This window comes from Dipodomys merriami, unplaced genomic scaffold (assembly GCF_024711535.1).
Source record: "Dipodomys merriami isolate MVZ:Mamm:240054 unplaced genomic scaffold, mDipMer1.0.p SCAF_6, whole genome shotgun sequence".
Lineage (NCBI taxonomy): Eukaryota > Metazoa > Chordata > Mammalia > Rodentia > Heteromyidae > Dipodomys > Dipodomys merriami.
The window spans coordinates 72,189,143-72,213,939 of NW_027206179.1; the positions used below are offsets into that span (position 1 = coordinate 72,189,143).

Below are 24,797 nucleotides of genomic sequence, written 5' to 3' on the forward strand. Positions count from 1 at the left end.
CAAAAAAAAGAAAAAAGAAAGAAAGGACTGGAGCTATCCCTCAGTGATAGCACATATGGCTAGCAAGTGTGAAGCCCCAAATTCAAACCCCAGTACCACCAGAAAAAAAAAAAAAAAGGATAAAAAGTGTAAGCAAGGAAGAATGTGCTTGTTTACAGATGCAATTTCTAGATGACTGCCTGCTCTTTAGAATGGCACTGCTTGGAGTGTAATGTTTGGGTATTTTTAATTATCCTTGCAAGTGCATCTCATATATACAATAATGCTAATTTTATTCAAGACACTGACTGGCCATATGTTAAATAGCAGGACAGTACAAATGGCATGCTTTTCCCACTGAAAGTATACTGATTACAAACAGCAGAAATGCTACAGATTTTATTGACAATTTTATATGTCAGGGACGGTGCTTAAGCCTTGAGTTTAAGCCCCCGGACCAGTACAAAAATTATTCATATATAATTTTTAATATAAATATATATAGAGAGAATGAATTTTTAGTTTTGTATCATATATTATTTTGTGTGTGTGACTAATACCAGAGGCTTGAACTCAGGACCTCATGCTCTTCCTCATGGCTGGTGCCCTACCCCTTGAGACACACCTTTGGTCTGGCTGTTTTTGTTTTTTTTTTGTTTGTTTTTTTTCTGAGTAGTTGGAGATAGAGTCTTGTGGCTTTTTCTACTCAGCCTAGCTTTGAATGATAATCTTCAGAACTCAGCTTCCTGAATAGATTTGATTATAGAGGTGAACCACAGATTTCTGATCAGTATATAAAATTTTTACCTAGGTTCGCATATAGAATTGCAAATGTTAATTAGAATTACTTTCCAGGAGGAAAGTAATCTTCAACAGTGTTAACAGTTCACAAAGCACATTGGTTAGTAGACCCAAATATACTGTAAAAGAAAGCTAAAACTAAATTTTAACAGAATAAAACAGATTAAGATCACCTATCCACATCATACGGCTTGGTTTAAAAATGATCTCCTTTCCTTTAGTTCTAAGTATTTGAAAGTTAACTCCTTCATGTTTGTATTTTATTTAGGGCTGAGATAAGAATTTTTGTATAACATTTTAGAATAGGTAGCAGAAAATTTTAAAAAGGAAGGGGGCAGGGAAGAAACAAGAGACACTAGCCCCTTTTTTCTACAATTGCAAGAGTTATCCTAAAGATAGCCACACATACACAGACAGATACTGATAAGCAAGAAAGTTTTAAATTAGGCGTGCCAATTTAGGCATGCATAAAATTCTCTCTCTCTCTCTCTATATCTATATCTATATCTATATCTATATATCTATAGATATAGATATAGATATATATACAAATACCAGGTAGTTGTTTTCTGGAATTCTAAGGGCAGATTATATTTTGTTCAATACTTAATAGACTAAACACAGAGAAAACCACAATTACATTTAGAGTGCATTTTCAGATAAACCTTTTAGTCACAGGTTACAAATAGACTGTTTATCTAGAATTCTCCCTAGAGGGTAATAAAAAAAGACTTCAAGCTTTTCATTCTTATGTAAATCACAGCAGATCTTAAACCTCAGTTTTTCTTTATCTTACTCTCCTTTCTTTCTTTCTTTCTTTCTTTTTCTTTTTTTGTCAGTCGTGGGGCTTGAACTCTGAGCCTGGGCACTATCCCTCTTTAGCTCAAGGTGAGCACTCTATCACTTGAGCCACAGGCACCACTTCCGGTTTTCTGAGTGGTTATTGAAGATAAGAGTCTCACAGACTTTCCTGCCCCAGCTGGCTTTGAACTGGGGATCCTCAGATCTCAGCCTCCTGAGTAGCTAGGATTATAGACATGAGCCACCAATACCCAGCCTACACTCCTTTCTTGTTAATTGTCAAAGTTAGGGAGTCTAAATTTATCAGATAAGAGGCAAGAGCTCAAATTAGATTAAATGAATTCAAATGTTTTGGCAAAAAGTAAGGGGCCCAAAGATGTGATTTATTAAATGTCTTCTATTGCTCTCCTCCCATTTTTTCAAATTGTGTGATCCCATTTATTTAAAGTTCATAGTTACCTATTATGTGCAAGGCCCAAGGTTCAATCCTTAGTCCAACAAAAATAGTTCAAAACCAGTAAAAACTAACCTATAGAGGACTGGGAAGGTGTCTCAGTGGTAGAGCGCTTGCCTTGCATGCATGAGGCCCTGGGTTCGATGCCTCAGCACCACATAAGCAAAAAGAAAAAAAGCCGGAAGTGGCGCTGTGGCTCAAGTGCTAGCCTTGAGCTGAAGAGCTGAGGGGCAGTACCCAGGCCCAGAGTTTAGGCCCCACAACTGGACCCAAAAAAAAAACAAAAATCAAAAAACTAACCTATAATGATAGTTTGTGGAGGGGTTTCAATGAGCAAAGTCAAGAATATTTCTAGGCTACTTCCTGACAGCGAAGTGTTATCAATATCACTGTAAAATCTAATGGTTGGTAACATTACTTACTATCATAGGATGAACAGCTGGCCTACCCTCAGGTCTACCCTTCAGAATTCTTGGAGGTATATGTTAATGTAGAACCCTAGCTGCAAGGGAGTCCAGAACATTTGCTTCCTCTCTTTAGTTTTCACAGGATTAGGCACGACTCATAATAATGGACACAATGTCTCTGGATGGGTGAACTGTTTGGACAATAGCCTTTGTTTCAAGAGGCAATCCTTTCAGTGGATCTGTTTTTTGTTTTTTTTTTTTTGTTTTTGCTTTTTTGGTCCAGTCGTGGGGCCTAAACTCTGGGCCTGGGCGCTGTCCCTCAGCTCTTCAGCTCAAGGCTAGCGCTCTACCACTTGAGCCACAGCGCCACTTCCGGCTTTTTTCTTTTTGCTTATGTGGTGCTGAGGAATCGAACCCAGGGCCTCAGGCATGCAAGGCAAGCACTCTACCACTGAGCCACCTTCCCAGCCCCTGGATCTGGTTTTTTAAATATTCAGTGCTTTCTATTCTGGCTACTCATTTCTTTTTTATCTTGTCCATAATAAATGTCTGCAGTTAACAGGATCAGATTTCCTTTTTGGGTATCAATCAGAAGTCTTATTTTGACTTGTTGGGCTTGAAAAGTCATTTTGACAGGACTTATAAATGATTTACTGATTCTAGATCCCTAAGAGCAAAAGATACCTTTTTATTAGTGTGTACAGTAGCTTGAACTCATGGTCTGAGCACTGACCCTTAGACCACTCAAGGCTTTGATGCTTTGCCAGTTGAACTACACCTACATTTATGGCTTCTATTGTTAATTAGAAAGAAAAATCTTGTTTTCTGCTCAGGCTGGCTTTAAATCTCAGTCCTCAGATCTCAGCTGCCTAAAGAGTTAGGGTTACAGGTGTAAGCCATAGGTGCCTGGCTCTCAGGTGTTTGCAAATTTGAAATCACCCTGATGAACTTAGCATCTACATTTTCATATTCCATCCCATGGAAGATCAGCTCAGCGCCTTTGTCATTCTTGCTCCTCTGGATTCTGTCTGGTCTTTGATCAGTAGTTCTGGTTCTGGTTTTTCTTATTCAAAGAGAAGCAATCTGCCACAACTGAAATTGTTTGATTGAAGCAAGTAGTTCCTTCAACTCCCAGTTGTTTTACAAATTGACACCTTAGAGTTCTTAAAGTTGTGACTCCAAATGTTTCATTGTGGCTCATTCTGGGCCACAAAGGACACAGAAGCTGGAACATCCATGTTTACTCCTGGAAAAAAGCATCCAGAGATCAGCAGCCAGCTCCTGTTGTTCCCACAACTTGCTGCATGCTCTTCTGAGTCCTTCCTCTACCCTTCTTTTCTTGTCTACCTCACTTGGAATTGGCCTGCCACTAGTGGCTTGTGCCTAAAGGGCTTATTTTATTACCCAGATTATTAAAGATGTAACTGGAGTCTTAGGCAACTCTAGGAGATTCCAATATGTTAAATTTAGACCTTTGTTTTTCCTCTTAAAATTTCAATATCTTAACATACATCTAAGGAAAGATTGTCAGGAATACTAATGATACTCTTTTTGGTTTTCTTCTGTGCCTCAATAAAAAAAAAGATAGAAGCAGACAAAGTAAAGATTAAGCATTGCTACTGTAATTTCTGGGGTTCTCCTAGAACTGGGGGTTCTCCTCTGAAGCTCTCATGTACTGGAAGTCCTGAAAGTATCCTTTATTCAGTCTCCTTAATCACTATGCTCCATAGACAGTGGCAACTCCTGCCTTCAGAGTAAGATCATCCAGGGAAAGCATTTCTCCCTGCTAGAACTGCAGTAAGCCTTAGATTTTAGACCACTCGACACTTGACGAGGTGATGCCAGCAACTAGGAACATTGGGGCAAACAGTTCCTGAGGATCAAGACCTTAACTTATAATGGCCTCTTTGGATATCAAAACAGAGGTTTAAAAGATTTAATCCCCAGAGGACTTTAAATTTTTTTTCCTTTAGCGTTATCTCTAATAATTGCCAATAATAGTTTACTTCGGGCTATAGTAATTTTAAAATTATTCAAATCACATAGAATTAATTTAGGAGCGCAGACACTGGTGGCTCACTCTAGCTACTCAGGAGGATAAGATGTGGAAGTTTTTTTTTTTTAAGTGAATATCTCAGTGTTTGATAAATTCTATTTGATCTCAAGAACTGTCAATACGTTAGTGAAGATAACTCAGCATGAACATTTTTCAGAAATATTAAAACTTTTTTAATAAAAATAAATCAATGTTTCAACAAGCTATATTTATGTTAAACAAAATTTTACTAGTAACAGCTGATGGCCAAGATCACAACCGTAGAACAATCCTTGGAAAACTTGGAATATAACTCGTTGAGTTTGGCTTAGATATCATCAATGTCTTCATCATCATCCCCGATATCATCAAACTGGATTTCGTCATCATCTCCAGGACCAAACGTGTCAGTTTCATTGATTTTGGCATGTTCTGGCAGCTCTCCATACGCCTTCAGGCTTCTAGCTTCATCTGCATTATACTTTAAAATCACATCAGCTTTGTTGTCTTGATAATCTCGTAGACCAACCAAGATAATGTCTGAGGTATTTATCCAAACCTTTTTCCTCAGCTTTCCCCTGATATGGCATAATCTCCGCACACCATCAAAGCACATTGCTTCTAGTCGTCCATTTCCCAACATCTTGATTACTTGCGCGTATTCCTGTCCATCCTCTTTAAACACCAACTCTCTTTTCTCCGATTCATTCTCGTTCTTGCCTCGGCGCCTGTTTTTGCCTCCCTTGCCTTTATTTTTTGGCATGGCGCTGACAGCCCCCAAGATGGGGTGAGATTGAAATTGCTCTCTGGAGGCGGCTGCGACGCCTTCCCCGCTCCTCGCTGGGACCCGCCGGCCGGAAGTCAGCGCTTCCTCCGACGGGGGCCGCTCGCCGGATCTGGCTGAGGGTCGCGGTTCCCATGGCTTCCGTTGCCTCTGGCGTCATAAGCGCGCGCCCCGCCCCGCCCGGCTCTCCCCCTCCCTCCGGAGCCCGCCCCCTCACCCCCACCCCCGAGGGGCGGGAGATCTCCATTGGAAGCCCACAGTGCCGGGGAAGTTCTCGAGATTCCATCTCCAACGCGTGAAAAGCTGGGCTGAGGGGGTGGCTCAGGTCGCGAGGAGCACCGCATTAGCCAGCTCAGAGCCCCGGGTTCAAACCCCAGTGCTGGCGACAATAAAAGAAGTTACTCTAGGCAGCCTGGTCCTCGGATGAAGAATCAGCCTCTCGTGGCTTGCTTTAAACGCCTAGCTACCCCGGAGGCTGAGATCCTGAGGATCCCAGATCAAAGCCAGCCTGGGCAGGAAAGTGCCTGACATCCTCCGATTGATCATCAAAACAGCTGGAGGTGGAGTGGCAGAGTAAAAAAGCTCAGGCCTGAGTTCAAGCCCCAAGCCCCGCACCCTTGTGTGTGTGGTATCTGCTTCTCTCTCTCCCTCTCCCCCCTCTCCCCTCTCACGCACACAGAGTAAATAATGGTAAGAAAGTACTAGGCAAGCCTCCTTCTGGGGTGGAATTAAGGCTACTGCAGTGGTCTATCCTAATCTGTGGAGGGGTGTCTTCAAAGCCAGTGAGAGCTAGGAGTGTACATTTGACATCTGCAATTGCATTTTTTTGGGGGGGGAGTCGGTCGTGGGGATTGAACTCTGGCCTCTGTCCTTCAGCTCAGGGCTGGCACTCTACTCCTTGAGTCACAGCACTTCTTCTGGTTTTCTGGTGGCTAATTGGAGATAAGAGCTCCATGGACTTTCCTGCCCAGGCTGGCTTTGAACGGCGATCCTCAGATCTCAGCTTCCTGAATAGCTAGGATTACAGGCCTGAATCACGGCGACCCGGCTTGCAATAGCAATTTTGTCTCTGGACCTTCTACCTCTGCCAGTTTTTTGGATTTTCTATTTCTGCCAGGCAATTTTTGTTATTTTGTTGGTGTAGTTCCTTTTTTTTTTGTGCCCATCCTGAGGCTTGAACTTAGAGCCTGGGCATTGTCCCAGAGTTTTTCTTGCTGTTAGTGATATACCACTTCTGGTATATCAGCGTCACTTCTGGCTTTTTGGTGATTAATTGGAGATACGACTCTCATGGATTTTCTTGCTTGGGCTGGTTTTGAACTGCCATCCTCAGTTCTCAGTCTCCTAAGTAGCTGGGATGACAGGTGTGAGCTACCAGTGCCTGGTTTGTAGTTACTTTACCTTTTTTTGTCCTTCAGTTTCTGTGAAATGGAAAAAAAAAAGTTCCTAGTACTACAAGGTGGTTTCGAAGAGTGCCCTGGAATAAGCATTTATTAAATGCCAACAGTGATTACCTATAGTACTACCATTTGAAATGCATCATTTAGAATTATAGTCAACAGGAACTATGAGAGGCCATTGGTTTGGAATGAGCTCCTGCACTAGGCCAAAACACACCAAACCAAACCACAGTGGAGTCACTCAAGCTAAATATCACACAATCAAACTGGAACTTCAAGGAAGCAGGAAGAACAGCAAACAGACCAGTTCATCCTGAAAATAAGAGGACACAAGTCTTTGTGAGTCAACTATGGAATTCCTTCTGCTTTAATCCTTGGAAGACAGTAATTTCATGTTCATTACTTTTTTTGGTTTAATTAGCTAATATTAGTTATATACAAGTCCCCTTGTATATTGCTTTTGTTTTTTTAAATTTTGTTTTTCTGTTGCCTATTATTTTGTTTCCTTGTTCTTACCTTACAGTACCTTCTGTTCTACAGTTGTGGCAGGTGTGTGTGTGTGTATGTGTGTGTGTTGTGTGTATGTGTGTGTATGTCAGTACTGGAGCTTCAACTCAGGGCCAAAGCACTGTCCTTTAGCTTTTTCACTAAAGGATATTAGTCTATTACTCTACCTCTTGAGCCTCACCTCCACTTCCACCTTTCCCGTTCTTTTCTTTTCTGCTCTTTTCTTCTCTTTTCTTTTCTTCCTGCCAGTCTTGGGGCTTGAACTCAGGGCCTGGGTTTTATTTGCTCAAGGCTAGTGTTCTACCATATGAGCCACAGCACCACTTCTGTGTGTGTGTGTGTGTGTGTGTGTGTGTGTGTGTGTGAATGTGTATGTGTGTGTTTAATCGGAGATAAGAATCTCACAGACTTCCCTCATCCTCACTTCTAGCCTCAAACTGTGATCTTCAGCTCTCAGCCTCCTGAATAGCTAGGATAGAGGTGTGAGTTCTTGCACCCAGTTCTGGGAATAACTTTTTTTTAATGTGAAGTATTACTCCCTGCACATAGACTTGTGTATGTATGCTCTCTGCTCTTGAGTTGGTTTATGTTGGTGTTGTTATATTTCTTCCCACTTTTCTGTGCATATCAGGACTTAAAATTACAATTTGTTATAATTATTATAAAATATAATTATTAGACACTATATAATAGTTTTGTGCCCTTTTAATTTACCATTATAATAACATAACAATATCAATATAATAATTGTAATTTCTGCCTTCTATTTTCCTTTTTCTTTTTTTTGTAATGAGTTTCATCATGTAGTTCAGGCTGATCCTTACATTTGGATCCTCCTGTCTGTGCCTCATGAGCCCTGAGAGTACAAGTGTGTAGTGGTTCACCTGATTAATATTTTGAAGATACAATTTTTCAATGCTGAATGGTATTCCATGTTATGACTATAACATGATTTAGTCATTCCTCTATTTTTAGGCTTAGCAAATATGTCTAATATCTACTATTAAGATATTTGCAGTGATCTTTCAGGTACAAGTGTGTTTATTTCTAACAAAAATGTCTATGAGACTTTATTAGATGCTGAAGAACCTCATCTCACTAATCCTGAGAGTTACAATTCTGGAAGTTCTGCCTCTGTGTGTGGATTTGTGTGTTGGTACTGGGGCTTGAACTCAGGGCCTTGCACTCTTGCTTGGCTTTTTCTCTCCAGGCTAACACTGGAACCACATTCCACTTTTTGGCTTGTTTCTGGTTAACTGGAGATAAGAGTCTCTTAAATTTATTTGCCTGGGCTGGCTTGAGTCTTAATCCTTATATCTCAGTCTCTGAATAGCTAGGATTATAGCATGAGCCACTAGCACCTGGCTTTAATTTCAGCATTTTTTAACACAGTAATTTTTATCTAAGAATGCCATGTCTAACTCTTGCTTCCTCAATGCTAGTATACTTCTTTTCACAGAACCTTTGATGACATTCAGTATCAAGTTCACACTTCTCAAAGCCTTTTGCTTAACCCACAAGCAGAGTTTATTCTTATTTTTATCCTGCAGCTGTTTCCAGTGTTTGTATTGTTTAGGTAGATCACCTACTCTTAGATTGCTGGTATTTTTTGGAACTATTACATTTTGTGGAAAAATCATTTGGGGAATTCCTCTTAAAAGTGCCAGTATAGGGCTGGGAAGGTGGCTCAGTGGTAGAGTGCTTGCCTTGCACGCATGAGGCCCTGGGTTCAATTTCTCAGAACCCCATAAGCAGAAAAAACCAGAAGTGGCACTGTGGCTAAAGTGGTAGAGCACTAGCCTTGAGCTGAAGAGCTACGGGACAGTGCCCAGGCCCAGAGTTCAGGCCCCACAACCACCACCAACAACAACAAAATGCCAGTCTGTGCTTATAGAGCTGGTTCCCAAAAGAAAGGTCTGAAACCTTTCCTGAAATGGTAGTGTTTTTACCAAGTATGTGTTACATGTTGGTGAATTACCCTTGTCCCTGTTTACAGAGCACAAAGTGGTGCTATAATTTGGATACTATGAGGAGTGATCAAAGAAAGCAAGCTAACTCAAACCAAGCTAACCTACTACACATCATCAAAAAATTGAAAAGTTGACAACTTGTTTCTTCCTTCTTTCCTTTCTTCCTTTGTCTTTCTTCTTTGTTCTCTTTCTTCCTTTGTTCTATCCCTTTCTTTCTTTCTTTCTTTCTTTCTTTCTTTCTTTCTTTCTTTCTTTCTTTCTTCTCTCTTTCTCTGGACTCTCTCTTCTTTCCTTCCTTTCTTCCTTTATCTCTTCCTATGTATGCTTTCTTTCTTTCTCTCCTTTTTCTTTCATTCTATTTCACTCTCTCTTTCCCTCTTTCTTTATTTTCTTTCTTTTTTCCTTCTCCTTCTCTAGACTTCTTTCCCTCCCCTTCCTTCCTTCCTTCCTTCCCTCCCTCCCTCCCTCCCTTCCTTCTTTTCTTCCTTCCTTTCTCTTTGTGCTAATATTGGGGCTGAATATGAGGCCTAGGTACTGTCCCTTAGCTTTTCACTCATGGCTGGTGCTCTATCATTTGAGTCACAGCTCCACTTCTGGCTTTTTGTAGTTAATTGGAGATAATAGTCTGATGGACTTTCCTGCCTGGGCTTGCTTCAAACTATGATTCTCAAATTTCAGCCTCCTGAGTACTGAGGATTACAGGCGTGAGCCACTGGTGCCCAGCTCAACACTTGACATCTTTCTTACCTGATAAGAGCACTTGAGGCCCATCGTCTCATTGACATTGTAATGGTCAGTTGTAATGAAATCAGAGAATCGGGCGGGGGGGGGGGGGGTGAGGATGGGAAGGGGAAACAAAGGAGGAGGCTACAATGCTTGATAAGAAATGTACTCATTATCTTGCCCATGTAATTGTAACCCCTCTGTACAGTATTTTCACAATAAAAAATAAATAAAAATTAAAAAAAAATAAAATCAGAGAATCTTATTAAATGAAATATGCCAAACAGAATGACAAAAGCAATTAGTGTAGACTCTACTCCAACCTGACTTGTATCCTTTTAAGCTAGCTACTAAGGAGGCTGTGATTTGAGGATTGTGGTTCAAAGCCAGCCCAGGCAGGGAAGCCCACAAGACTCATATCTTCAGTTAATCAAAAAGCTGTAAGTGGAGATTTTGACTCAAGTAGTAGAGCATCAGCCTTGAGCAGAAAACACTAACGGACAATATCCAGGCCCTGAGTTCAAGCCCCAGTGCTAACACAGAAAGAGAGATTGAGGATATGGGAGAAGAGAGGAGAGTAGGAAAGAAAAGAGGAGAAGAGAGGAGAGGAGTGGAAAAAAGAAGGGGCACACAGAGAAAAGGTCAAAAGACAGGGAGAAAGGTGTCACCAAGGAGAGTGACATCAAGAGAAAGAAACATCAACACCTTGTTTTAGATTTCCAGAGAAATGAACTTGTGGTGTTATGTTATAAGTAAGCATTAAGTGAAATATTAAAATAGTCTGATGAGGCTAGGGAGATAGCACTCTGGCAGAGAACATTTATCTGAGGCCCGGGTTCTATTCTCAGCACCCACTCCTTCCCACACACAATCCAGTTTACCGGCTTCTTTCCTTTGTGGTTGACCTGGCCATTCACAAAACTGCAATTCATAGACTGCTTTTTACTAATGATGAGACAGAAGGTCAGGTCTGTTTTCCCCATATAGCTCATTAACAGATGGACTACTATTTGAAAAAAAAGATTGTGCTGGGCACCAGTGGCTCCCACCCATAATCCTGTCCTCTCAAGGAAGCTGAGACTCCAACTTTAAAATAAAGCAAAAAGTAAGAATGGAGGCATGGCTTCAATGGTAGAGCACCAGCCAAGTGAACAAGACAAACAAGTGTGAGCCTCTGACTTCAAACCCCACTAATGACAAAAAAAAGCATCAGCTTTTCTTTGTAGTTACTATTTGTAGCCTGTCACATCACAGAAATGGTGGGACAAAGGGGGAACCAATTCAGCAGTGATACTAGACATTATGTTGGAAATGAACTATACAACGGGGGGGGGGCAGAGAAGAAGGGTAAAAATTGGGAGAAAATGAGGGAGTTGGTGACACTGTTCAAAAGGAAATGTATGCATTACCTGACTTATATAACTGTAACACCTCTGTAATCACCTTTACAATAACAAATTTTAAAAAAACTTAAGTTTTAACAACTCTCCAGTGTGTGTGTGTGTGTGTGTGTGTGTGTGTGTGTGTGTGTGTGTGTGTGTGTGTGTGTGTGTGTGTGTGTGTTCCTGACAATACAATTATTTCACTTGGATCGTTGTTCTAATCCTGTATCTTGGATTTGGAATATATCCATCATTTGTATCACCATTAACTCTTGAGGTCTTTTTTTGTACATCTTTTGCATATTAGAATCTTCATCTGAGATTCAGTCTTTATGAGGTTGTTGATCATGGATGTGTGTATAAAAGTTGGATTGGAGTTACTTATCTGTGTCAACATAGAAGTTGACAACATTGCTGCCAATCATCAGAGACAAAATCATCAACGTCTTGAGGAATCAGTTCATTGCATTTTGTCTCATCATCAACAAATCCCTGTGATTTCTCCATAATGTGTTAACACTTTCTTAACAGGTACACCTCCAACCTGCCTGGAACTAACTGTTCTCTGAGTCACCAAAATATAGGCATATGGGCCATGGTACAGGAGAAGCATACATGTCTGTCCTATTATTTATTGTGTCCTGCATATCCTGTAATGTTTGTGAGTTATTTTGTGTTTGGTTTTTGTGTGTGCCAGTATTGGGGCTTGAACTCAGGGCTTTGCAGCCTTGCTTAGGTTTTTTTTTCCTTAAGAGTGGTGGTCTACTTCTGGCTTTTTCACTGGTTAATTGGAGACAAGAGTCTCTTGGCTTTTTTTTTTTTTTTAACCTTGACTGGCTTTGAACTACAGTCTTCAGATCTCAGCTTCCCGAGTAGCTACGATTATCTAGGATTATAGGCTTGAGCCACTGGTATCTGGCTTCTAATTCTGTATTGAATTGTTGCTTATCTGTAATAATAATTTACATTATTATGATGATTCACTTAATATAAATGTTTCTTGCTATGAAAAGAGCCTAGATGTATTGAATTCTGAACCCTGCCTGTGGCTGCCTTGGCGGGGCCATTGCAAAGGATTCCTCAGGCTTTGTAGCTGCTGTTCCCCACTCCTGTCCTAACTGATAGTGTTTTCAGGTTAATCTTCTTCACAATGTCTTGCTTATTCTTGGTGCTTTAAATTTTCACATCAAGTTTTTTTTCCCCTCCAGCTTTATTGATATCTAGACAAAGGAAAATTGCATCTCTTCAGGGTGCTTTGGGATCAAAGTCTCAGATCTTAGCTTCCTGAGAAGCTAAGATTACATGCATGAGCCACTTGTGCCCAGTCCTTACTGCCCTTAACACTGATGCCCTTCTCTGGGCTCCTCTAATGCGCTACACAGGCTTCTCCCCTTGTGCCTTTTATATTGTACTATTTATCAACTCCTTCATTAGACTAAAGCATTTTAGAGACAGAGATTACACTGATTCAAATTTGTGTCCTCCTTGCCCCCAAATGCATAGATGCATAGGACTGTATATATACACATCCTAATTATTAAATATTGAGTGAGTGGATGAAGAATTAAGGGAGATATTAAAGTTGGATACTGATATCTCCTGACTTTGGAGTCAAAGTGCTAAATGAAGAGCAAATTCAAATCTTGACTTAAATTTGAAGTTTTCTAAGGAAAAATCATAAATAGAAAGATGTACCCAATTCATTTATTTGCTAGAATTCCACAACTACATTCAGGTAGATTGATACAAACATTTCCATACCGCAAAGCTCTCTTGAATTCCTGCCATGTTCTAGAACCTGCCACTAGCTCCCGGGAGGTTCGTCATGGGAAGATGGACTTCAGCCAGCTCCTGAAAGTCTTATGCTAGCCACTAGGCACTTCCAAATCACCTCCTTTCAGAGCTCTCTGGAGTAAAACTCTCCTCAGCTGGTACTAGTGGCTCATGCCTGTAATCTTAGCTAATCAAGGGGCTAAGATCTAAGGATCATAGTTCAAAAGCCAACTCTGGATTTAAAAAAATGAGACTAACCATCAAAAAGCTGAAAGTGGAGGTGTGGTTCAAATGGTAGCAAACCTTGAGCAAAAAAGCTAAGGGACGGTGTCCTGTATCACACACACACACACACACACACACACACACACACACACACACACACACACACACACACACACACACACACACACACACACACACACACACACACACACACACACACACACACACACACACACACACACCTTCCTCAGTCCTTTCTGTTGTTGATATGGAATGCTTCTCCTAGGCAGAACTCATTATATAGATGAAAACATGGGATAGTATCGCCTGATTTTCCAATGCCAAGTTTAGCTCACATTTACAATAATTAAAATGCAATTATGATGGACTCACATTGTATATCTTTACTGTGCTTTCCAATTCTGAGTGGGGAAGGAGGCCGATGATCACCTCCAAGGAAAGGAGCTAAGGGTGTAGATGAGCAGGGAGGGTAAGGAGCAGACTCAGAAGAGCAGGTTTGTGGAGGGAGGTGGAATCCAGGGACTTCTGGTATGGAGAGGCCTCCCCTAACATGGAGACCCTGGAGCTGAGGCCAAAAACATGATCAGATCACGGTGTGGCACTGCTTTAGTAAGTGCTGACTTGGTAAGGTGAAGGCCAGTGCAAGGGAGGAGGTCAGTTCCCAAGGCAGCCAGCCAGATGGATAGTTCTTTCCCTCCCCCCCCCCTCCAGGGCTGAGGACCGAACCCAGGGCCTTGTGTGCACCAGGTGGGTGCCCTTCCGCTGAGCCAAACCCTCAGCCCCAAGATGGATAGGTCTTGTGGCCAATCATCTTTCTTAGCAAATTCAGTATACAGTACCAACTTTTAAGTGACATTATCTTTCTTAATCAAAGGTATTCTGTCAGGCCCAGTGGCTCACTGCTATTGGGGAGGTGGTGAACAGTATAGAAACAGCCTGGGCAAAATGTTTAAGAGACTTCATCTCAACAATAAAAAGCTAGGTTCTGTGATATGTGCCTGTTAATCCCAGGCTATTTAGGAAGCATAAATGGAGGATCAAAATCCAGCATGCCTCAGCAGAAAGCAAGACCTTATTTGAAATATAACTATACAAAAAGGGCTGGGGGATGTGGTTTAAGTGGTAGAGCACCTGTCTAGAAAGTGGAAGATCTTGACTTTAAACCCCAATACCACCAAAACAGACAAGATTCTGAGAAACTTTCAGCTGTACTTGCCTAGCTCATTCTGCTGACTCAGCCCCAGGAAGAGTCCTGTTTGGCAAAAGACCAGGACAAACAAAGATTGGATGAGACATGGAGTTATTGGCCACCCAACTGGGTGGATGCTGAGGGCTTAGCTAAATTGGAGTGTCAGAACCCTGAAGGCACAAGGGCGAGATGGAGCAACTGGATAGAAACATGGAGAAAATTAATTTGGAGAAGCTACTGTGAAAAATGGTAAGTAATCAGGGATGAAAAAAACAAGCGACGGTTCTTCCACATCTGGCTGAATGATGAGTTACCATGTATTCAATCACAGAGTTAAGACTTTTTTCAGAGGTTCTTTGTGGTGACAGTGTTTGAGAGAAGGTAAAGGACAATAGGGTGGAGGGATTAGGCTGCTGGGAGTCAGGAAAAGCAACAATGTGGATGGTTGGTTGACAGAAAGAATTGTTCAGCTGTGAGGATATGACCAGTACTGATCAGAAGAGTAAATGTGTTTTTTAGTATTGCTCTAGTAACACCAACAGGAGATGCAGAACAACCTACGATACTTCTCTTACAGATCTTGGAGGCTGGTATGAAGTTGTGGTGCCATGACCCCTCTGAGATTCTGGGCTGACTCCTTCCTTGCCTCTCCTAGCTTCTGCTAGTGAACCTCAACCCTTATTGTCAGCCTGAAGCCACAGGGATCTAATATCAGCCTCCCCCATTTTTTTTTGGTCAGTCGTGGGGACTGAACTCTGGGTCTGGATGCTGTCCCTCAGCTCTTCAGCTCAAGGTGAGCACTCTATCACTTGAGCCACAGCGCCACTTCTGGCTTTTTCTGTTTATGTGGTGCTGAGGAATCGAACCCAAGGCCTCATGCATGCAAGTCAACACTCTACCACTGAGCCACCTTCCCAGCCCCTATCAACCCCCTTTTGATAAGACATTTAATAGTTGTCCTTTAGTTAGCTTGCTGCCTTGAGTAGCTAGGATTACAGGTGTGATGACTCACCTAGCTTGCCTTGAGTTTTTTGTTTGCTTTCTTTTGTCTGAGACTAGGACTTGAACTTAGTACCTAATGCTTTCACTTACTGTCTAGTGCTTTACCAGCTGAGTCTTGCCTCCAACTTCTGTGTTTTTGTTTTCATTTTTGTCTTTGTTTTACCATGTAGCTCAGGCTGGCCTTAAACTTTCAATCCTTCTACCTCAGACTCCCAAGTGCTCAGGTTATAGGTGTGTACTACCATGCTCAATGCTGGCTTAGGTTTTTATAAATTTATTATCTATCATCATCATCATCACCATCATCATCATCATCATCATCATCATTATCATCATCATCATCATCATCATCATCATCATCATCATCATCCATGCTGGGTCTTGAATTCAGGGCCAGGACACTGCCCTTTAGCTTTTTCATTTGAAGCTGGCACTCTACCACTTGAACCGCACCTTCACTTGTGGCTTTTTAGTGGTGAATTATAGATCAGAGTCTCATGGATTTTTTCTGCCCAGGTTGGCTTTGAACTGTGATACTCAGATCTCAGTCTCCTGAGTAATTAGGATTATAGGTGTAAGTGGCACTCTGTAGGACCAGAGCTTTTCAAGATCAACCACATCAGAAAGCTCAGAGACACAGTTTCCTGCCTAAGGACTTCTTGCTCCTTCTGCTCTTCACACAGACATCTGCCTGGTCCCCCTCCAGTGCTGTGCCAGCTTCTGCCTTCAAAGATCCCCAACCTTGCAGGCTTCTGCAGTGAGCAAAAGATGATCACATGCAGGGAGCTGGGTTGCAGCTCATAGTCTGGGCTCAACAGCCCAGCCACTCTCCCACCTGCTCTCCCTTCCCACATGTGTTAGTCCTCTCTCTTATCTTCTATTATCTTTTCCCTTGATCTCCATCACAAGGGTTTATACCAAAAAGAACTTTGTGGCCATTTTAATGAGACTTGGGGAGGAACAGATATAAATAGTATATGTCCAATCAGTTGTTCTTTCCCCCACAATTTCTTCAATACTATTGAGATGAAGGTGTGCAGATGCCACAAGATGCAAAACAAAACTAGACCTAGTAATTTAGTGGAGTAAACAGAGAATGTGCTTGGCATGTAGTAGGGCTTGGTTAGTTTATACTTTCTTAATAAGGATGACTATTTTTAAAGTAATAAAGACTTCAGAATGATAGGATAGCAAATGACAGAATAAATAGAATTGTTACCTGTGCCTACTGAAATGGCTTTGATTATAACTCATTTCTTTTCTGTATTGAGCCCTCTATTTACAAATAAAGTATATGTATATGTGTAAATGCAGTAGTCTCCCTTCCTCTTTTTTTTTTCTTTTCATAGGCTTTGAACTCAGGACCTCATGCTTACTAGGCAAATGCTCTACCACTTAAGCCACACCTCCAATCCTTTTTGCTTTAGCATTTTTAGAATAGGGTCTGATGATGTGTCTGGACAGCCTAGACTATGATTCTCTTATTTATGCTTCCTTTGTAGCTAGAATGACAGGTATACACCTAGCTTTGATGTTGACATGAGTACTTGTGAACTTCTCGCCTACACTGGCTTCAAACCATAATTCTTCCAATCTCTGCCTCCCAAGTAGCTGGGATTATAGATAAAAGCCACCATTCTCAGCCTCCCTCCTTCTTTATTGTTATTTAATTGCTTATTATCCAAACTCTTCTTCTAACTAACATTACAGCTATTTATTATTAAACAATTAAGAGAAAACAATGGAAATTCTGACCTAATAATTTCAATTTTATTTTCTACTTCTAAAAGGTAGAATTATTTGTATAGGCAGCTGCAGGACAAAGTATTTAGCTTAAGGATTGTACAAATAAAGAAATAAATTGTTTACTAGTACCCTGGCTCAAACCCAGGACCTTACACATTATAGGCAAGTGCTCTACCATGAAGCCACACCAGTTCCTGGAGTAAAAGTCCTCTTAGATCCCCTTAGCTTGTCTTATTTACTCTTAGTGAGTAAATAAAGTGAATGTGAGGTTGTGCTGAGTGTTTGAGGAGATGACTCTAGATGTTGAGATGACTATTACCCTTTGTGTGGTTAAATATCTCCTCCAAGGGGCTGGGAAGGTGGCTCAGTGGTAGAGCACTTGCCTTGCATGCCTAAGGCCCTGGGTTCGATTCCTCAGCACCACATTAAAAAAAAAGCCAGAAGTGGTGCTGTGGCTCAAGTGGTAGAGCGCTAGCCTTGAGCTGAAGAGCTGAGGGACAGCGCCCAGGCCCAGAGTTCAGGCCCCATGACTGGACCCAAAAAAAAAAAAATATCTCCTCCAAATGAAGCTTGGTTTTGTCCAAGAGCTGTCCAGTGTAGGTCCTGCATTCACTTTTTGGTGAAGCAAACATGAATGGGTTGATCTTTGGTGTCCTTGGGAACTTAGTTTGTGACTGAAGGTAAAATGGCAACCCATAATTTCAGGGTGGCTGGAGGTTTCTGGAAGAAGGACATAGAACTGGCCCGGGCTGTCCAAAGGCTGTGCTCAGTGGCACCACTCACTCTGGCTGGTGAGGGCTGACTGTGTGCATCTCCCCAAAGCGTTCACTGATGTTGGTGGCTGCATTCAGCTATGGTGTATATATTCACATACCCAGCCTTGAGCTGTGTCACGTCAAGGGATAGCGAGACAGATCCTCTTTCATGAGGGATAGAGGACAGGAACTCACTCTCTGGGCTAGCCTTGCTTTGTCCTTTCTCTCATATCTGCCAACCTGTCAGCAAGTCCAGTTAGCTCCATCTTCAGGACCCACCTACATAACACGTCTCATTTGCTGCCTCTGCTGCTGTCCACTGGTTCAGGCCATCATGATCACTTGTCACTTGCCATGGCCTCCAATAGCTTCCCCACTCTGCCTGTCCAGCCTCCACACATCAGTCTGAAGGCAGATGATGCATCTATCTGCTCAGAACTTGTACAGGGCCTTCTCTTTATAGGGAGTAAAAACTAAAGCCCATGTGGTTGTCCCTAAGTGTTGACCTGGCTTCCAGCTCACTGTAGCTTCTTTCTTGTGCATTTCCGGGGTGTAGACTAAGTAACCTGGTCCTCCTCCTCCATCATGCCACATGCTCCTGACTCAGCACTTCCTTTTGCTCAGATGGTTCCCAGCCATCAACTCATTCATGCCTGGCCTAGGCCCTCCTATTCTCCATCTGGTGTCTCTCCCAAGCCCTTATTTCCATATGTTTTCCTATGGATTCTCTTATTTCTCCAACAGAACTTGAGCTCTCTCACTCATCAGGGCAATGGTTTTCCTCTTGTTCTTTTCTCTTTCTGTATGTGTGTGTGTGTGTGTGTGTGTGTGTGTGTGTGTGTGTGTGTGTGTGTGTGTGTGTGTGTGTGTGTGTGTATTGGTCCTAGGGTTTGAACTCAGGGCCTAGGGCACTGCCCCTGAGCTTTTGTGCTCAAGGTGCAATGGAGTCTCAGCTCCATTTTCCGCTTTTTTAGTAGTTAATTTGAGATGAGAGGTTCATAGGCTTTCCCTCCCCAGGCTGGCTTTAAACAATGATCCTTGGATCTCAGCCTCTTGAATAACTAGGATTACAGGCATGAGCCATCAGTGCTCAGTTTTTTTTTTCTTTTTCCTTTTGCTGGCATTTCATCTGCTACAGCATCTCCAGTACAGCAAATACTGTAGCCCATTGTAGGAGCAGAGGCAAAGTGGGGTCTCAAGATCACCCCAATGCAGCAGGACTCACTTAGGAATGTGAGGCAGTCTCTGGGAGGGAGCTAGAATCAACTTTTAGGACAAGTCCAACCAGAGCAGTGGAACCCAGGGCCATCTCATAGGCATCATTTGCATCATAGACCCTGGGGCCCTGGCCTGGCTCACATCCACTCACTAGGTAATGACTGGTGGATGTTTTGTAATGCCTGACTGGGAGCAGGCAGGGAGCACTGGGGCCACCAAGAGGGAGGGAAGGGTAAGACAGAGAGGAATCCTGACTGTCCCTTGGTACAGAACATTGTCCCTCATTGTCTTATGCCTCATGACAAACAGGACACCATTACAATGTCCACTAACAAATGAAAGAAATGAGACGTAGGGATGCTTCCCAACGGCACAGAACCAGTGGGAACAGAAAGACAACCCCAGGGCTCGCTCTCTGGCACCTCATTCAGCTAAAGGTAGGATGAGAGCCCACTCTGGCTTGTACCATTGGAGATTATCTTGCAAAATGTTTTTGGGGTGTGTGACACAGGCTATAGGTCCCTCACTAGGGAAAGATAGTAAGGAGGTCAACTCTTTCGGTTTTCCACGAAATTTTAACCCAATATTATAATAGGCTAACAAGCCAGGTGCAGTGGTACATGCTTTGTAGTACAATCTACTTCAGTAGATGGGAGATTAGGACTGTGGTTCAAGGCCAGCATAGGTAAAAAGCAGGCTGCATCTCAACAAACAGCCTGGGTATGGTGGATTACATCTGTGATCCTAGCTCTAGGGAGACATGGTAGTTCATGCAAGCCCAGGCCCAAACCTCAAAACTCTAACTGAAAGATAAAGCAGAAAGTGTTGGAGTTATAGTCAAAGTGGTTAGTAAGTGTAAGACTCTATGGTCAGACTCCATTACTATATTTTTTTTTCAAAAAAGCTTATCACTAGTGGCTCAAGTTTATTAAGACTAGCCACTCAGGAGGCTGAGATCTGATGATCATGATTTGAAGCCAGCTTAGACAGAAAAGTCCATGAGACTTATTGACAATTAACCGACAAGAAGCCAGAATCAAGCTGTGATTGAGTGGCCCAGCTGTGAGGCTAGTGGAGCCAACCTTGGGTTCTGACTCATCTATTTTGCAAAGTCCCATTCTTCCTGCTGCACCAATGTATCCCCTTAGAGCAACAGGGCAGGTCCAAATTAGACAGCTTGGTCTGTGGTTCCTAGTGCCTTTCACCTGCTTAGTAACATGCAAGAAACAAAAAGGAGGAGTCTGTTCCTAAATGCTGAGGCTCAGTCACCACGAGGCCTTGGCCAGGCTATCATTATTCCCAGCACAAAATAAATGAAGATCTCTCCAGCTTGTCCATCAGGTTTGGTTGTTCTGTTGTCTTTTTATCCTGTGTTTCCTTATGGGTTCTCTTTATATTTGGTGGGTGAAATGGAGATGTCCTTTAAAGAATACTTTGGACTTAGGTAACTGTAACCCTTCTGTACATCACCTTTGCAATAACTATAACTATCTATATATAATTTTTTACCTTGAAAACTAAAAATGAGCACTGGCCCCTAAACAGAAAGAGATTACTTTGGAGGGGGCTGCATGTTGGTGAGAGCAGAAATAAAAGATGAATTTAGCCCAGTGTTGATGCCTTATGCTTGTAATCCTAGCTACTTAGGAAGCAGAGGGATAAGAGAAAGGCACCATGGATGTACTGCTGAGCAAGCAACCAGCAAAGTAGAAACTGCAGGGAGCTCTGAAAGGTTAAAAGAGAGCAAGGAAAATTCTGGAAGGAACTCACAGATGAAGACTTTTAAGACGCATATGAGCAAATCATGTTAGTATGGGTCTTATTTGGGCCTTACTAAAAAATGTTAAAAGTTATTGTACTGGTTGGGATATAGCTCTGTGGTAGAGCATATGCTTTATCATGGGAAAGACTGGGGAAAAAAGAAAGAAGAAAGAATGCAAGCAAGAAAGAAGAGAAAGAAAGAGGGAAGAAGGGAGGGGGAAGGAGGGAAAGAAGAAAAGGGAAGAGGAGAGAGAAAGAGAGGTGGTAGGGAAATGAAAAGACTTACTGTATGCCAGGTAATATTGAGAAAAATTTCCCCCATTTGATGCCAGTATCCACACTTGTACTTAGGACCATGGTTCTTGCTCCATTTTCTTGCTCAGAGCTGGTGCTCTATCACTTGAGCCATGGCCTACAGCCCAGCTGTTTACTGCCCAAGCTGTCTTTGATATATTTCCATCCTCCAGGACTCAGCCTCCTAAGTACAAAGGATTACAAGCATGAACCACTGGTGCCTAGCTTCAGTTCATTATTTTGAAAGCTGATTATATTAATAAAAGGAGACAGTCTAGCATCTGCCCTGGAGAATTTGTATCTATAAAAATATGTCCAGGGCTGGGAGGGTGGCTCAGTGGTAGAGTGTTTGCCTTGCATGCATGAAGCCCTGGGTTCGATTCCTCAGCACCACATAAGCAGAAAAAGCCGGAAGTGGTACTGTGGCTCAAGTGGTAGAGAGCTAGCCTTCAGCTGAAGAGATGAGGACAGCACCTAGGCCCAGAGTTCAGGCCCCATGACCGACAAAAAAAAAAAAAAAGTCCAGCCATATGCTGGCGACTTATGCCTATAATCCTAGTTACTCAGGAGACTGAGATCTGAGGATTATAGTTTGAAGCCAGCCTGGGCAAGAAAGTCTATGAGACTCTTATCTCTACCTAAAACCACCAAAAAGCTAGAAGTAGAGCTATGGCTCAAAGTGGTAGAGCCCTAGCCTTGAACACAAAAACTTAGGGACAACAACCAAGCCTTGATTCAAGCCCCATAACACACACACACACACACACACACACACACACACACACACACACACACACACACACACACACACACACACACACACACACACACACACACACACACACACACACACACACACACACACACACAGTCCAGGTAATGTGATATTTGGGAGAAAAGGGATCATTCATCAGATAATGATGGTAAATTGACATAAATGTGGATTTTTTTTGTGGTATCCTTTTGTAGAATACACAAACATTTTGAATTTTATTCTAATGAAAAGTGTATACAACTTTAAGAATGTGTACAGAGAATATAATGTAGTAAGATATTTTCTGTTTAAGCCAAGCATCTTGGTAGTTCAATGACAAAGATGAGCCTCACACATTTAAGGTTTGTATTTCTAAACATTTAACTATAACTTGTACTATAAATTTTGCATTGTTCATAAAAGAAAACCAAAATCCATACCAAACCCAAAAAGCCTCCATCCCCCCAAAAGAAAAAGCTATCAAAACAAAAAAGAAATCATTCTAGGCATCAGAAATTAATTAATTAATTAATTTAATTTGTGCTAGTCTTGGAGCTTGAATTTGGGGCCTGAGTGCTGTCCCTGAGCTTTTTTTGCTCAAGGCTAGCACTCTCTACCATTTGAGCCACAGCTCCACTTTTGGTATGTGTGTGTGTGTGTGTGTGTGTGTGTGTGTGTGTGTGTGTGGTTAAATGGAGATAAGAATCCCTGTTTGTGCTGGCTTGGAACTGCAAACTTTGGATCTCAGACTCCTGTGTTGCTAGGATTACAGGCATGAGCCACCAGTGTCCAGCCCAGAAACATTTATTTTAAGGCTGGTTTGCGGTAGTTCATGCCTGTAATCCTAGCTACTCAAGAGGCTGAGTTCTGAAGATTGTGGTTCAAAGCCATCCCAGACATAATAGCAGATGCCATACTTATATACCTAACCAGCAAAGTGTCAGAAATGAAGGTGTGGCTTAGGTGAGAGAGTATTAGTTTTGAGTGAAAAAGCTAAGGGTGAGTGCCCTGGCCCTGAGTTTAAGTCCCAAAACAAGCAATACAACAAAACCTGTATTTTAAAAATGAGGACTTGTAACTGTAACCCCTCTGTACATCTCCTTGGCAATTTTAAAAATTGAGGACTTTTGCTTTCATTCTGGCCATGGTAGAATAGTTGATGTACAACTGGTTGTCCTGACAAAGGCAGTAATGAAGAAAACAGCACACTATAAAGTAACTAATGGCAGTGTAGGATATGACTTTAAGAATGAGAAAGACAGGTGGTGTTCTTTAGTATCTTGGCTTTGCCTACCCTCAGCATAGAGATCAGGACCCATGGAAACAGTAGTATCACAACTGAGAAGACCCAAGCTGGAGTTTATAGTGGTGGGTGGTACATCCAGGAGGTGATGTGAATATGAGCTTGGGGTCTGCTTCCTGGTAGGTGTCTGGTCTATGCTGAACCATAGCCTTGGTTCTGGTATAGATCACTTGTTATAGAAATGAGGCTAGGGCCAGGATTTTGCAGGCTGTGTGGCCTTGGCAGATGCTGGAGCTCTGCTCCAGCCAGCATGGGACTGCCTTCCTGAGTAGCTCATGTTCAACTGAGACCCCAGAAAGGGTATGCCTCAGGAGAAAGGCCACCACATCATTGAGTGATGGGCACACCCTATAATTAAGTTCAGAACCCAAACAGACCCACCCTAAGAAAGAATAAAACCACACCTGCCAGGACCTACAGATTGGTGTGAGAACAATCCTCAGCACTTTTTAATAAGAGTTGGAATCGTTCGCATCCCATAGGAAGATCACTCCTGACACAAAATATCTTTAAAATTATAGACTTGTGGGAAAATGGGCAGCAGGGACACATAATCAAGAAAATTAGCAGTTAATAGAAGCAGCCTCAAGAAAGTCTAGATGATGGAATAAACAGACAAGACTTAATAAAGATACATAGGAATATTTACATATAAATAATAAGAAGTTAAAGACATACATGGGCATATGTGGAAAAGAATTTTGTAAAATTAAGATATGAAATTGAAAAGGTAGTATCTAAAATTCACCTGGGTGTGGTAATAACTAGAAAATGCACCTCTAAGGTCTCTTTCTCTCCGGGGAATATGGCTGCATGTTGGCCACAGTGGGGACATCTTTGTGTTTATCTGGAAGCTGTGCCCATCAACAGGATGCACCCTCTCCAGAACGTGTGTGTGTGTGTGTGTGTGTGTGTGTGTGTGTGTGTGTGTGTGTGTGAACTTAGGCTCATGATGCTTTTCAATCATGATTGGCTCTGTACTATTTGAACCATACCTCTGTTTCTGGTTCTTTGCTGGTTAATTGGAGATAAGAGTCTCGAGGACTTTTCTGCCTGATCTGGCTTTGAACCTTGATCCTCAGACCTCAGCCTACTGTAGTTATGATTACAGGGATAGGGTGGGTGGCGGGAGAGTAAGAGAGGGGGGAGGGGGAGGCGGAGGGGGAGGGAGAGGGAGGGAGAGAGGAAAAGAGAGAATATGAATTGGAAAGTCTGAATGATTCTATATTGATCAAATAAAATGCATTCAGGAGTGGGATGCTTGTGGCTCACACCTGTAATCCTAGTTACTCAGGAGGCTGAGATCTGATAATCAGGTTCCCAGTCCAAGCTGGAAAGTCTATGAGACTTTTATCTCCAATTAAACACCAAAAAGTTGGAAGTGGAGCTGTGGCTTGAGGACAGCACTCAGGCCCTGAGTTCAAACCCCAGGACTGGCGCACACACACAAAACTGGTACACACACACACACACACACACACACACATATACACAAGCACACACACAAAATGCA

General features: G+C 42.2%; 1 protein-coding gene and 1 long non-coding RNA gene across 6 annotated transcripts in view; one reads left to right on the top strand and one right to left on the bottom strand.

Moving 5' to 3' along the window:
* Positions 1 to 4,603: 4,603 nt before the first annotated feature.
* On the bottom strand, positions 4,604 to 5,399 carry LOC138813578 (eukaryotic translation initiation factor 1A). The gene has a single exon (XM_070001999.1). It carries the CDS (start codon positions 5,238 to 5,240, stop codon positions 4,806 to 4,808), a length of 435 nt encoding a protein of 144 aa, XP_069858100.1. The 5' UTR covers positions 5,241 to 5,399; the 3' UTR covers positions 4,604 to 4,805.
* A 79-nt stretch (positions 5,400 to 5,478) lies between these two features.
* LOC138814191 (uncharacterized) overlaps positions 5,479 to 24,797 on the top strand; it is a 46,009-nt gene continuing 26,690 nt past the window's right edge. For 2 of the 5 annotated variants that reach the window (XR_011367917.1, XR_011367916.1), the window contains exons 1-2: positions 5,479 to 5,882; positions 6,680 to 7,000. This is a non-coding gene — a long non-coding RNA (uncharacterized lncRNA). Of the gene's footprint in view, positions 5,952 to 6,679; positions 7,001 to 9,816; positions 9,931 to 24,797 lie in introns of all 5 variants that reach the window. The other 3 variants (XR_011367919.1, XR_011367918.1, XR_011367920.1) reach the window with 3 other exon arrangements.

Excerpts from the sequence above, each read along its gene's own strand:
- LOC138813578 (XM_070001999.1), bottom strand. The coding sequence starts at position 5,240 with ATGCCAAAAAATAAAGGCAAGGGAGGCAAAAACAGGCGCCGAGGCAAG.